Source organism: Naegleria lovaniensis (genome assembly GCF_003324165.1).
Source record: "Naegleria lovaniensis strain ATCC 30569 chromosome Unknown tig002, whole genome shotgun sequence".
NCBI classification, from domain to species: domain Eukaryota; phylum Heterolobosea; class Eutetramitea; order Acrasida; family Naegleriidae; genus Naegleria; species Naegleria lovaniensis.
The window spans coordinates 859718-874063 of NW_025407824.1; the positions used below are offsets into that span (position 1 = coordinate 859718).

The 14346-nt window shown below is 36.3% G+C and overlaps 6 protein-coding genes across 6 annotated transcripts; 2 read left to right on the forward strand and 4 right to left on the reverse strand.

Moving 5' to 3' along the window:
- Nucleotides 1-44: 44 nt before the first annotated feature.
- Nucleotides 45-1595, reverse strand: C9374_007209 (uncharacterized protein; the record flags this gene model as incomplete). The annotated part of the gene is made up of 2 exons (XM_044697155.1): nucleotides 45-949; nucleotides 1358-1595. 2 exons carry the CDS (start codon nucleotides 1593-1595, stop codon nucleotides 45-47), a joined length of 1143 nt encoding a protein of 380 aa, XP_044555572.1.
- A 145-nt stretch (nucleotides 1596-1740) lies between these two features.
- Nucleotides 1741-2676, reverse strand: C9374_007210 (uncharacterized protein; the record flags this gene model as incomplete). The annotated part of the gene is made up of 1 exon (XM_044697157.1): nucleotides 1741-2676. One exon carries the CDS (start codon nucleotides 2674-2676, stop codon nucleotides 1741-1743), a length of 936 nt encoding a protein of 311 aa, XP_044555573.1.
- A 261-nt stretch (nucleotides 2677-2937) lies between these two features.
- C9374_007211 (uncharacterized protein) lies at nucleotides 2938-7044 on the forward strand (the record flags this gene model as incomplete). Its single annotated transcript, XM_044697158.1, has 4 exons — nucleotides 2938-3675; nucleotides 3735-3800; nucleotides 3907-6532; nucleotides 6584-7044. The coding sequence occupies 4 exons, from the start codon at nucleotides 2938-2940 to the stop codon at nucleotides 7042-7044; spliced, it is 3891 nt and encodes a 1296-aa protein (XP_044555574.1).
- Nucleotides 7045-7073: 29 nt separating this feature from the next.
- C9374_007212 (uncharacterized protein) lies at nucleotides 7074-9923 on the reverse strand (the record flags this gene model as incomplete). The annotated part of the gene is made up of 1 exon (XM_044697159.1): nucleotides 7074-9923. One exon carries the CDS (start codon nucleotides 9921-9923, stop codon nucleotides 7074-7076), a length of 2850 nt encoding a protein of 949 aa, XP_044555575.1.
- A 433-nt stretch (nucleotides 9924-10356) lies between these two features.
- Nucleotides 10357-12420, forward strand: C9374_007213 (uncharacterized protein; the record flags this gene model as incomplete). Its single annotated transcript, XM_044697160.1, has 5 exons — nucleotides 10357-10774; nucleotides 10949-11065; nucleotides 11175-11249; nucleotides 11359-11652; nucleotides 11870-12420. The coding sequence occupies 5 exons, from the start codon at nucleotides 10357-10359 to the stop codon at nucleotides 12418-12420; spliced, it is 1455 nt and encodes a 484-aa protein (XP_044555576.1).
- A 381-nt stretch (nucleotides 12421-12801) lies between these two features.
- C9374_007214 (uncharacterized protein) lies at nucleotides 12802-14148 on the reverse strand (the record flags this gene model as incomplete). The annotated part of the gene is made up of 2 exons (XM_044697161.1): nucleotides 12802-13915; nucleotides 14048-14148. The coding sequence occupies 2 exons, from the start codon at nucleotides 14146-14148 to the stop codon at nucleotides 12802-12804; spliced, it is 1215 nt and encodes a 404-aa protein (XP_044555577.1).
- Nucleotides 14149-14346: the final 198 nt, after the last annotated feature.

The following is a 14346-nucleotide window of genomic DNA, read 5'->3' on the forward strand; positions in this document are numbered from 1 at the left end:
CTAAATATTTCATCTTTTTTATCGAACATGTTGTCACAAAAAGCTTAATGATATTGTTGTTGAACTACTTGAGGATCACCATTTTGCAACAATTCAACATCGCCTTCCACCATTCCTCGGACCAATTCGTCGAAGCTGACCTTTCTCTTCCAACCCAAAACTGTCTCAGCTAAAGTTGGATCTCCCAATAATTGATCGACTTCAGTTGGACGGAAATAGCGAGGATCGACTCGAACTCTAACAACACCGTCAACAACACCATGCTCTTCGACGGTTCCTCTTTCTCCTTTCCATTCCACTGTTTGACCAATGCATGCAAAGGCCTTTTCAACAAATTCTCTGACACTGTGCTTTTCTCCAGTTGCCACACAAAAATCGCGTGGCTTATCTTGTTGCAACATGAGCCACATGGCTTCAACGTAATCCTTAGCGTGACCCCAATCTCTTTCGGCGTCCAAGTTACCCAAATACAAGCAATCTTGCAAACCAAGTTTTATACGGGCAACAGCCATGGTGATCTTTCTAGTCACAAATGTTGGACCACGACGAATAGATTCGTGGTTGAACAAAATGCCATTCAATGCATACATGTCATAAGCTTCTCTATAGTTGACAACAATCCAATAGCTGTACAATTTGGCGCAGGCATATGGTGAACGAGGATAGAATGGTGTTGTTTCCTTTTGAGGAACCTCTTGAACTAGACCGTACAATTCACTTGTACTGGCTTGATAAAATTTGGTTTTCTTTTCCAATCCACAAGCACGAATGGCTTCCAACAAACGTAAAGTACCAATACCATCAACATTGGCAGTATATTCAGGCATTTCAAAACTGACTTTCACATGAGATTGAGCAGCTAAATTGTAAATTTCATCCGGCTTAATTTTGGCAATGATAGAAATCAAGTTTCCGGTATCGGTCAAGTCTCCATACAAAAGTTTGAATTCTATCATTGTTTTCATTGGAGGCAGATTGTACAATTTGTTACATTTGATGATGATGTATGATGATGGAGTGGGTAGAAGTGAATATGTATTCACCAGAGTGAAGAGAGAGTTGTTTGTTCGGAGAATTGTAATATTGGAGGGTTGCCATTTACATCATCACGAGAGCAAACAAAATGATTGTCATACGAATCGTATGATTCAATATTGTTGTATGAGCATTGATATTGTGTTGTGTGTTTGTGATGGTGGGGCCGATGATACATTCATTCATCAAATATTTCAAATATATATTTGTTAAAGATGAGCACAACAACCATTTGGATTCATGGTACAGCAATGTCCAGTTGGAATTCAATTCGGATTGATTATTCATCCAAATGATTCTTAAACACAATATTATCACTTACTTGCTTTAGTAATATGAATATCCTTGTACAAGTGTTCAACTCTTCCGGTGTTGAAGGATGAAGAACGTCTAATGATACCATACACCATATAACCCTTTTCCAACAAAAATTCAGCAAGATAGGATCCATCTTGTCCTGTAATACCTGTAATCAAAGCAACCTTGGATTCGGTATTGGTTGGATGATTGATTTGGGTGATATCATAGGCTTCTTGTTGTTCTGACGAGGAATTGCTCATTTTTTTTCGACAAACGAATTTTACTCAATTTCAACGGTAGAATCAGATAAACCAACGATGCAGAACGTGTTCGAGTGAAAAGTTCAACACAGTTGGTTTTTACAGTTTTTAATGTTAAAAAGGAATTGGAATGTTAAGACAACTACTACTTCATATCAGCCATTTCATACGAGTAGTTGGCATAATTGGAATTTCTTGGTGGTGCTCGACGAGTCGTTGTTGAATTTGTCGAGTGGCCTCTTTGTGAAGAAGTTGTGGTTGCTCTCGTACTACTGGTAGAAGAAGCAAAATGACTTGGTGATAACACCTTACCCATGGTTTGTTTCTCCCAAGCTTGATCTTTCAGTAACTCCTCTCGTGCTTCTTTCGATTTCCAATCATGCATTTCAAGATAGGTACGAGCCTCATCTATGGAAACTTTGTGCAATTTGGCAAAATTAGAAACCATGAGAGATCGTTGTCGTTCAGTGGCACGCTTTGTCTCTTCTAGATCATAATTTTCCTTAATGAATTGAACTTCACGTTTTGGAATGAGAATGGTGTCGTGTTCATACAAATCTAAATCATCACAAAGGAGATTGTTGAGCATTTTGATATCTTCTTCTGTACAATTAAATCTTAATGCAAGTTTGGTCAAGGTGTCTGTATGTTTGTTCAAAGTATGTACAAAGTAGGGTTTTTCTTCTTCGTTCTTCTTTGGTACATTCGGATTTTCTATTAATGTCGTTGTACATGTGGTTGTTGAGGCGTTGGATGGGAATTGATTCATGTGTTGATGGTAAGGATTTGGAACCATATAATATTGATGATAGGGATCAAACATGATTGGAGCTGAAGCCTTGACATATGGATTCGTTTGATAAACATAAGAGGAGGAAGATGGCATCGGGGTTATGTGTGTGGGTTGATTATTGTAGTAATAATATGGGTTCATCATGATGGGTGGTTGTTGTTGTTGATTGAAACTATTCAATAATGCATTTTCATTAACAACCGGATACATATTTCCGCCGACGACTGCAGTAGGTCCTTCTGGATCTTGCTTCGTTTCTGGTCGGGTTGATTGTTGCTGAATGTGCATGGCTTCTCTGTGTTCGATTGGGTTGTTGTTGGTGATTTTGGATTTTTATTTTGTGAGTTTTATTAAAAAATTAATACCAAAACCATGTCTTTATTTGAAACCCCCATTCCAATACTCTTCGAATTGGAAGGGGACATATTTCTATACGCTGCGGAGTGGCTTGTCTTCCGCATCTTTCGCGGACATTGATTCACATGGTCAATACTAGTATTCACCAATGGTTGCAACCTTTCGAAATAAAGGTACTTCAGAATATAAAAAATGAGTAAGCAAGAAGACTCTCCATCATCACAAACAACATTTAAAAACAATGAAAACACGTCGTTGCCAGAAAATGAAATAAAAACTTCATCCATGATTATTGATGATTCTTTAGAAACTTTACCGATTCGGAGCGCAAGAAAAATTGTTCAATATATACATGAACAATTGGAAAAGAATTCAGAATTATCCCTTCCAAAGAAGAGAGCTATCCAATCTGTGATTACTGAGGAACGAGTATTAAAAGAACTTGAACACATGCTCGGAAAAGAATATATTAATTTTTCAAATGATGTCATTCAATTAGGAAATCGTCTTCGTACGAATAGAAAAATGGATGTGGAATATAATGATAGGCCCGAACCTATTGTATTGACCACACGAGTCAAAAGTATTTATGGAGGAGAAAATTTGAATCGAGAGACCATTGTGAAAAAGCCAAAATCAAAAAGATTTGATCAATCAAAATATGAACATTCGTACAAGTTGAATCGACAGCAAGAATTGAACAAGCTATTAATGAAAGACTCAAAAACTGCACGAATGGACAAACATGACATTGAGGAGAATGAACCTATTCGATTAATTTATGAAGAGGAAAAACCTTCTGAGAAGGAAATTGAAGCATATCGAGGAGACAAAAATGAAGAATTGACAGATGAAGAACGAGCATTGCAGCAGGCTGTCAGTTACATGAACAAATTCAAAGATTATTTCAAATATATTCATAATATTAAGGTTGGTGGTCTAAATGATGTCATGTTAACATGGATAATGGATGACCCCTAAATTGCAAGTTTTTGAAATTTATTCCAAGCAAAGCAGCACGAGCAATGATTATTGAAAATTTTGAAAAATATCTCGTACGTAATAGTAATTCACAACTCAATTCATGATTGTTCCAAACACCCAGAATCTATCTTAAATTGTTGAAAATTAATGAATCAATCTGATCACATTGCAACACAGATGGATGCAAAATACTATTTACACTTTTATCACAAATATTCATATTTCTGGGCTCCAGAATCCACACGCTCCGTGGAACCATATCGAGGATTATATGTTCCCTTAGACAAACGAAAAGAAGAAGATACCTATCATTTCAACACTCCAGTCAGCAAATATGAGCCTCTTCGTACCATGATCTATCAAGATTTTCATGATCGAGTGAGGAATGGACTTCCTCCTTCTCTCGACCTCGATGGAAAACTTCCCAGCTTGGCCATGCATTACGCAAGAACAACGTTTGTACCTCCCATGTCATTGGATGAAATGGAAAGACTCTTTTATCCTCTCCATGACGTGTCTTCTGGTAGTGGTGCCTCTGCCATTAGAAAACCATCAATTACAGTTCCAAAATTTGAACCAAAACCTCCATTACCAACAGTTGGATTTCTCAATAGATTTCAACACACATATTTTACTCGAAAACATTTACTACGACAGAAACACAACACTGGTAGCAACATCACTTCACTGAAGAATAAGAATTTATTTGTGTATTACGATTCGTATTCTGAAATGCTGTCGAATGTGACTGGAGAGGATTTCTTAGACAAACTATCGAGGATGATACTCGTGTTGGGAAAATCTTTCAAGCCATTTCCAGACTATTTTCATGCCGTAGGAATTTTTCACACCTACTCCAATAGCTCTAGCATATCCATGGAACTAATCATGCTCCTGTGCGCGTGTTTGTATATGGGAATACCATTTATTTCTCCGTTTGCAAAGGTGAAGAACATTGAGAATACTCTTGACGATATTTCTAATTATTGTGAAATGCCACTTGTCATGTCTGCCGATCATAGAATAGTGTCACAAATGATGGGAGTGACCCACTCCAAAGTTAAGCATGTATTATATTACGGACACGACGAATCTTCAAGTGAAGAACTCATTCATCGAGGTGAATTAGTCACTCAGGATCCCATCTCTCACATTTTACAACCCACCAAAATGCCATCAAGACATGATCACAAAAGCAGCACCAGTAGTCAACACTCTGAAGCAACAACGAGTTGGGAATATGTTCCAAATAGAGTAGATACAGCCATACAATTACATCATTTCAAAGCTCTGCTTTCTGGAACTGTTGGTATTCATTCTAGTCAACTCGAACAAGCTCGAGAAGATGCTCTCAATCGTTTTAGACAATGGCAAGGAGACATACATTCCAATGAAAACATTTTATTCATGTCAGCATCTACTAGTGGAAGAGAAGATAAGCTATGCATGACCAATACAATATTTGAGAAGATTTTGGATTCACTTTCTGCGACCATGCATGAAATGATTTCTGCTGTCTCTAAATCAGATGTGAAAAATCAAAGAGCTCAAGTCGTAATTATTTCCAACGGGTTTAGTTACATGACACCGTTTTTAATGGCCTTTTGCTTTGAACATGCACTTTCTTTCTCATTTGTGCCGAGTACTATGGACGAGAGTCATTTAGTGAAAATATTGAACGAATTGAAACCTAATATTATTTTTACAGATACTCACACGACGAATATTCTTATTTCACGATTATTACTTGGAGGGAATCTACAGGAGAATCATCACCACATGGATCAACCATTCAATCCTCTTCTAGAGACCACACATTTATCAGAGCTAATGAATAGCGTTGAATATCGAGGTTTGCTCACAGATTGGACAACATCCAACATGTTCAAAAACGTCAAAAATTCACTCGCTTCGAGGAATAACCATTCCAATTCAAGAAATGATTTTAAAAAACATTTATTGGGATTAGTTTCCATTGGACCTGTGATTTGTGAACCAGCTGCACAAACTATTCTGAATCATTTACCTTTTTGTTATCAAATTGTAAACTTGGACGCATTCATCTCTCCTCTCGTAGTAAGAGATTTGAGATTGGTTTATGATAGAGAGCAAGATTACAGTTTTCAAATTTTAAATCCATGGAAATTTGTGAATATGAATGAGGACGAAGCAAGAATGATTGTTGAAGGTCCAATGCCTCCAAAATTAGATCCACTCTCAAGTGTGGAGAACCGAAAAGAAGAATTTATTTTACAAGATTTGCAAGATATTGTGTTCGATACTGCAAAATTGACAGATCCAGAAGCTAAGCGCGAATTAATTGAAAAATTTGCAAAAACGACCATGCCCGATGATATTCGACAATCTCTTACCAAATGTCTTCAGTTGAAAGAAGAGTTTGATTTTTATCATCAAGTTCTTTCATTTGTTGAGAAACGAGAACGAACAGAACATGTCATTGGTTTGGCTTTCTTTGATAATTGTTTGTATTCGGCCTTGTTGGATGAATTAGAGACATTGGCTCCTTTCAGTGACATTCAAGAAATTGAATTGGAAGAAGTGATCAAGTTTTTACAGTTGAGAATTGAACTCACTGCTCAGTGTGTCCAATTTCAATTACTTGATTTTCGATTTAGATTTTCACAAGCACTTAAAATGAATCGAATCACATTTCATTTCAAGGAAAAGCCATTACCAATACTCTATTCGAACAAGTACAGAAAAATAGACACAGATTTGAAATGGGTGCATGATACTTTCGCGAAACGAACATGTGTGTTGAAAGAAAGTGGATTCATAGTGAGTACGTATGATGATCATTCTTATGTATTGTCTTAATGTGTTTTTCAATTAGATTTGGATTTACTAGAATCTCTTTTTGAATATCATTTATGGCCCTCCATAACGAGATGTTATATAACACCCATTGTAGAGAGTAATTTATTTTCAATGATTGTTTTCGGAAGATTGAGACAGCAAATGAATAGAAAGTTGTTTCAACACGTTTCTAATAAGGTTAAAATGCAATACCAGAAAAGTTTATTATCACAGAATGTGGGCTTGAAGAAAAATTCATGGTATTCTTCCTTGTTACGCCAAAACTCTGCTGTGACAAAACTTGAAGTGGAATTACCACAAACCATTTTACCCAGTTTTGAAAAGTGTTTGATTTTGGGATCTTACTTTGATATTTGTGACGGCAATAATGAAGTTTTAAGAGAAAGAGTGATGGAATTGTTTGGAGAACGAATCAAGCACATGCTTGGTGGAAGCAACAACAGAAATCAAGACATCTTTCGTCTCTCGAAATTGTAATACAGCATGTTGACTGGAAACCCCAACTTCTACAGTTTATTTTCAAGGAGTTTGAGAGCCATTTCTTCAGCTTCGTCAAGTCCAATAACTTGTTTCTTTTTCTTTGTAGGTGCACCAGAACTGGAAACTTTCTTTTCAGCTCGCTGCTGTGATGTTGCCATAAGCTCGTCGAATTTTCGTTTCTTCTCTTCCACTTGTTCCTTAATTTGCTTTTCTTTTTCTTCCTTTTCCTTTAATTTTTGTGTTGTTGATGCAGGTTTTTCAGGTGCTTGCTCCATTGCCTTCACAAAACCTTCATAGGATTCATCAACATCTTCCTCTTCTGGAAGAGCGTCATCCACTGTGACATGCTTGTTTGCATTGGATTTTAACACGCGTTGATAATCAAAAGGGTCTTCCTCCAACAGATCAGCTTTTCTTCTTAGCTCTGCAAGTTCCTGGTCTCTCTTTTTAAGTGTTTCTTTCTTGTGTTTTAATCTTTCTTTTTCATGTTGTTTGTCTTCGCCGTCCTTGGATTTCATTCTGGATTTGATCTCATGTAAAAAGTCTGAACGATCTTTGGTAACGTTTTCAGAATTATTCTTCTTAATGTCGTTAATGATACTTTCAAACTTGGTAGTCTTCTTTCCGTCCTTATTAAATATAATGTGTTTCTTACTGTCGACTTGTTGCATAAACTTTTTCTTGTTGACATAGATTGGAACGTCATCTTTTTCATCCAGTTTGTGATTGGATCGTTTCACATAGAAAAAGTCTTCCTCTTGAGATGGTTCCTCTCCAATAACAATGGATCGTTTGTCAAGTTGTGCTTTCCTCTGTAAATATTTGTCAATTTTTGAGAGCTTCTTTTTAGATTTTTTGTCTGCATTTTCATTATCGTCTTCTTTGATTGCTTCATTGTCACTCTCGTCTGCATCGTCGTCAGAGGAATCACTACTAATGTCACCATAGTCATCGTCAGAAGGTGCGTTTGGATCATATTCCACTTTATATTCAACCTCATCGTCGCCATCATCAATTGGAATGCTGTCAATTTTTGATTGCATTTCTGCATCTTTTTCTTCGTCGCTCTCGTCGTTATTCATATTACTCGATTCCTGATCATCACCTTCGATGCTGTCATAGTCCACGCCGTTATCCTCTTCGTCGCTTTCATCAAGTGACAATTGTTTTGCAAGCACGCTTCCTTTACCGAGTTTAGATAAGTTTTCGATTTCTTCGTCACTTGACGAATCGCTAGAATCACTGGAGGTATCATCGTCGTCAGTATCGTCACCGCTATCACTCTCAGATTCGTCATCCATATCATCTTCAGTCATGTTGAGACGAATCTCTTTCTTCATTCGATCGTTTGGATTCAACACCAATGTTGGTTTTAGAGCCAATCCCAACTTGACAGCAAAACCATCCAGATTCAATGATTTAATATCCAAATCATAGCCATAGTGCTTGTAAAGATGTTTGATATATGTTTGGAAATATTTCATGGCTGCTTGCTTCAAATTAGGATCGTGTGAAACAAGAGCTGCCAGTTGTTGTCGAATTGTGACGATTTTGTCTGGATTAATTTTCATCTCTTTCAATGAGCTCGTTTCCAAGCTATCCTTATCAAAAAGGAAGGAAAGAAGCTCCTTTTCCTGTGGCATAATGAACACAATGGATTTACCATCAGAATCATTTCTGGCGGTTCTTCCCATTCTGTGAATATAAAATGCTTTAGACACTGGAGCATCCAATTGAAGCACAAAATCTACTCGAGGAAAGTCCAAACCACGTGCTGCAATATCTGTTGCAAATAAAACAGCAGCTTTAGAAGATGTGAACCCTTCGTGCATTTCTCTTCTTACTGCTTGTGACATTCTTCCTGCCAGCTTGAATATTTTAACAGGGATTGGAAGTTGCTTGAACGCTGTATACAAAAATGCAACTTGCTTTACGGTTGAGGCGAATACAATAGTCTTTTTCGTTTGATGACTCTTCAAAAAGGAAAATAAAATGTCAATTTTGTCTTGCAACTCACATTCAATATAGTGTTGAGTGAGTTGTTTGGGTACAGGCTCTGCCTCATGCACAGAAATATATTCTGTATTGGTCTTGCTGAGAGAAAGTCTTGCCAAGTCCTTAATGTCTTTGGTTTGAGTAGCGCTAAATAATAGAGTTTGTCTACTCTTTGGCAATCCTGCCAAAATTGCATTAATTTCCTTCTTAAATCCAAATTCTAATAATCGATCAGCCTCGTCCAAAACAAGAATTTGTAAATTTGTACAAGTAAATCCGTGAGTTTCGTCCATGTGTTGAAGCAACCGGCCAGGAGTAGCAACAAGAATATTCATGTTGCAAATTTGTTCCTTCTCTTCTTTCAAATTCTTTGTACCTCCAACTAGTAATCCAGCACTAAAGTGATGATACCGTCCACAAAGTTTCAAAACTTCAAATATTTGATGTGCCAATTCTCTATTAGGAGCCAATATCAATGCTCCGAGGCCATCAAGTTTTCCCCATCTTTTTCTATATAATAATTCCAAAACAGGTATTATAAAAGCAAGGGTTTTACCAGATCCAGTCTTGGCAGCACCCAAAATATCTCTCCCACCTAGAGAGTACAACAATGAAGCCTTCTGAATATCTTTCAAATTCACAAATCCAGCCTTCTTCAAAGCATCTTTCGTATATTGCGAAATTGGTAATTCTGAAAATTTCGTAAACGTTCCCGGAATAACCATCGGATCCGATGACCAAGTACCACTCCCGCCCGACTTGGCCAATGGATTTATTCCTTTTGGTGGAGTATGTTCAATCACTGCTTGCCGTAACACTTCCACTTCTTGAGCTTCCTTGCGTAATTTCTCTTGTGGAGTGAGTCGAGTTGTTCTGGGCATTTTTTTTTTTGAAGTTCAAAAAATTAGAAAGGTGTTGTTTGTGCACCACGAGAGAGAGAAAATCGAATAAAACACTTTGGACACTCATCAGTGTTGAAAGTTTGGCTTGATCATTGCACAAAGGCTACATTTCTTAGATGTCCTGAATAACTTTTGCTTCATCATTTGGGTGATTTGTGAGTAAACGGTGTGAATATTGTAAGAAAAGATTCACTAACTCTCCCACTTTCGACCTTTCCAAATGGGAAAGCATGAAAAACATCAAGTTACCAGAGAGGTTTGTGGTTTTAAAAAAATGTAAAATTATTTTCACAACAACCAAAACTTCATTAATCCTTTCATCACTATGAAACATCATTATCGTGTAGTGTGACCACTAACAACAACAAACCCCTGTCATGGACATTGAACTTGTCAAGATACATTTAAAAAAATGGGTCAAAATCAAAAACACACAGTAACCTCTCTCTCTTCTAAGCGTACTGCTTCGACTAACAATAACTCTTCAACACCTTTCAAACCTTCAAATTTGCATTCCATCATGAACCTTGATCTTTCTCAACGTTTCACTTCACTTGATTCCGATTCGATCTTTTATCTCGTTTCTTATAATCCTGCATTATTTTCAGATGGAATCAATCCTGGAATTGGAATTTCAAGAATTGTCGATGCTGATGGAAAAGTGTTACAAGAGGATGATGTATCAAAAAAATCATCATCACGACAGAATGAAAGAAGTTTTGATAAGAATGCTGTGAAATTGGTATTACATTCGAAAACGATTGTCAAAGTGTGCAGTGGAAGATTACATACTCATTTGTTGACTCATGATGGAAAGATTTTAAGTTTTGGTAGGTCATTGTAATGTTGTACATTATTTTGTGACAATGATGATGGCTCTTGATGGTTTCATTTCACACCACTAAATCATGTGATGGATTCATGTATCGACAACGACAACAACGAACAATGTTCCTACTCATCACACACACATGCATTTGTATATATCTGCAACAAATGAAAAGGTTCTAACAATCATGGACAATTAGGATGTGGTAAATTTGGAAGTATTCCAACAAGTTATGGAGTGGTACCAGCAGTGGGTGACATTGAAAATACGTTTGTTGTGGATGCAGCTGGAGGTTGGTATGAATGTTCAACACAATATGTTACAATTATTTTTTTTTAAATTTATTCATGAATTTTGAATTTCCATTTTTATTTTTGGAAAATGATGGTTTACTGGTTAAGGAGGATATCATTCCATTTTTCTCACACTAGATCATCGAGTATTTACAGTTGGTAACAATGGTGGTTGTCAATTGGGTAAGTTTTCATTGTGTTGTAATTCATTCATTGAAACCTCTTTGTGTGTTGTTGTTGTTGTTGATGTGATTTTATATCATGAACTGATCATTCATTCATTTGTGGTTAGGAACTAATGAGTTTTCTCAACGAGCCATTCCCTATGAAGTTGTCAAATCAAAATTCGATCATAGAACTGTGATTGCATGTTCGGCTGGTGATTCTCACAGTTGTTTCTTGACCTTGTGTGGACATGTGTATTTTGCTGGCAGTAATAGTAATGGATGTTGTGTGGGATTAAAATCTTTAGATCGACCTCTCTTATTAGTGAATGATTTACTGAGAAATGAAATGCCCACTCTCATCACTTGTGGTTATGATAATACAGTGATTGTGTGTCAGAGTGGAAAAGTATTTGGAGTTGGTACGTTTGTGAATTTATTGTGCGAATGGTGTGATTCAAATGTTTAAACAATTACAATGTGTGTCTATTATTATTTATATATATTGGGATCTCTTGCATTGAAAATGACTCTATTTTAATCTTTTCATGCATGGTGTGAACCTATCAATAATTTCTTATTTTTTTTTTAATATGGAAATCACTCATAAATGTTCAATGATGATTATACTACGAATAGGTTGCAATTCATGTGGTCAACTTGCGGTCAAGGAACAAGAACATGAAAATTTCTCTGATTTAAGACCTGTCTTCTTTGGAAAGGATGATGTCACATGGGCAAGTGCAGGTTATTTCTGTAGTGCCATCCAAACGACAAGTGGGGATTACTATTATGCTCCTGCTTCACACAAGGATATGGCATGTTTAGGAAGCATCTTTCCCAAACAACATTCCATCATGTCGATGCATGCTGGAGATTATGTTCTCTGGGTCACCAATGAAATGCAGGAAAATCATGAACGATGTGGTAAAATCTATGGCATTACGAGTGGAGCTCCAACAGATATTACTGGAGAGTTTTGCCTTACTGACACATCCACAAGTGTTGGAATTAGTGCTCAACGTGACTTGTTTATCATTTACTTTACAGGTGTGCCAACTCATGTCATGATTGCTCGTCATTTTGGTCATCTCTCTCAAATTGTCTGTCATGTGATTGGAAAAGGACGTTATTATAGTGAGGATAACAATAATCTGTTCTCAGATATAACCATTGTGCATGCCAAATAAATTTTGAATACCATCAAATTTTTCGTAATGAGTTTTAACACTATTTAATTTTCACAAATGTGCAAACATGTTAGAAATTTAGTTTTCATTCAACTTAGAGTTCTAGATCAGTATTAGTGGAAATTCATTTTAATCTCAAGCAATAAATTTGACTTGGTTGTATTGGTAAACAACACTCCCAATGTTTGCGTTAATGGCTTCTCTTGCGATTTTACCTAGATCAGAAAAATCCTTTGAGCTAACTTTTTCCCAACAGATCGTGCTTGGGATATGAATCTTTAGAGTCTTTTTCATATGGTGTGAGTGTATCTGCAAGAATTGAATCTGTATCTTCTCTCCCTGACCATTTCTTGGCATAATTTCGTGTTTTTAGTGTAAAAATTATTTCTTTGTCAAATCTGCAGAATGTTGTTGTGTTGGAGGTGGTGATGTCTTGAATTTAAGATTGGACTTTAAAATTTGAATTCTGTCCACCAATTGGTCGCATAATATTGTTTGATAATTCTCTTTGAGTTTGGAGTTTTTAAATTTTGCCAAAGTCTCAAACGAGAGGATTTTTCGTTCTAACAGAAAGGATGCGATTTGTTCAAAAAAATTCTCCCCATATGGTAAAGTTCTATCGTATAATTGATCTAAAGACTCTTGACAAGTGTTGAATATTGACATGTACACCTTCTGAATCAAGGTTCCATTCTTAGACCGATCAATAATTTTCTTGTAATACTTGATCGACTTGTTTCTATCCTCTTCTGACAAAGATGGCTTTTTTGAAATTATGCTGCAAATGTCAATGAGCATTCCAATAAATGCTTCTGTATCTTCATCCTTTAACAGATAACTTTTTTCATCCTTCTCAATAATATCAATGATAAGAGATTTCAGTTCTAGCGCTCTTTCAATGTTTGGAGTTAAATCTAATGCAAAGGTCACTAATTTCATGCGGTCTGCAGGAGGTAGCTTTTTTCCTTGTTCTGACAACACGAGATGAATAATCTTATCAATACGTTCCTCTATTAATTTTTCACATCGTTGTTTAATGTATCCAACCTCAATCAAATTGCTTGGATATTTAAAGGGTTGAAAAGTTACATCTCCTTTTTGCTTGATTGGACAAACAAGTCCATTCGTTTGATTGAATCTCGAGTCTAGAAATTGTTTATCGTATATAACTCCATTTTCTGCTAAAACAGGATGTTTCAACACTCGTTTCGAGAGAGAACAAACACAAAATTCTTTTTCGAATAATTCAAGAGAGAGTAATTGCTCAACCTCTCGATTCAAGTCTCCCTCATCCAATACTTCATGTTTTGAAGCATTTTCACCAGAAGAATGTGCTGATGCTTTTCTTTTCTTAATGATGGTATTATATTCGGAGAGAGAAATGAGTCCTTGTGATTTAGCTTCGGAGATGAGAGCATCTTGATCAAGATCTTCAATCTTTTTTCTCTTTTGTGAAGCATTGGGAGATAAATTAGTTTTTTCATTCGAATCTTTGCTTTCAAGTTGGTAACAAGGTTAAATATTCATTCGTTATTGTTGTTAGAAGGAATAAATCATCATCATCACGTGTATTTTCATGAATTTCATTGATTATTCAATTTCTAATGTTCAAAATGTCCAATCCTACCTGTTGGTTGTTGTTACCAAAGATTCAAGAGTAGCCACAACACTGCTCGGAACTGATGCTTGTGGATTCTTTTTAGATTGCAGCGGGTCTTGTTGTAACATTTTTTTCCAAGTTCAAATTTCAAATTTGCTTCGTACAACAACTGGTGAAGATTCTTCCAGATCTGTCTAATTGAGAGAGTATTCGACTATTTTTTAATCATAGAATTACTAGTTCAATGAACCCAAAAATTATCCTGCCACATTTCATCAACAATTGCTAGCTTAATAATCTGTCTTGAAATGTATCCTTCTCAATAG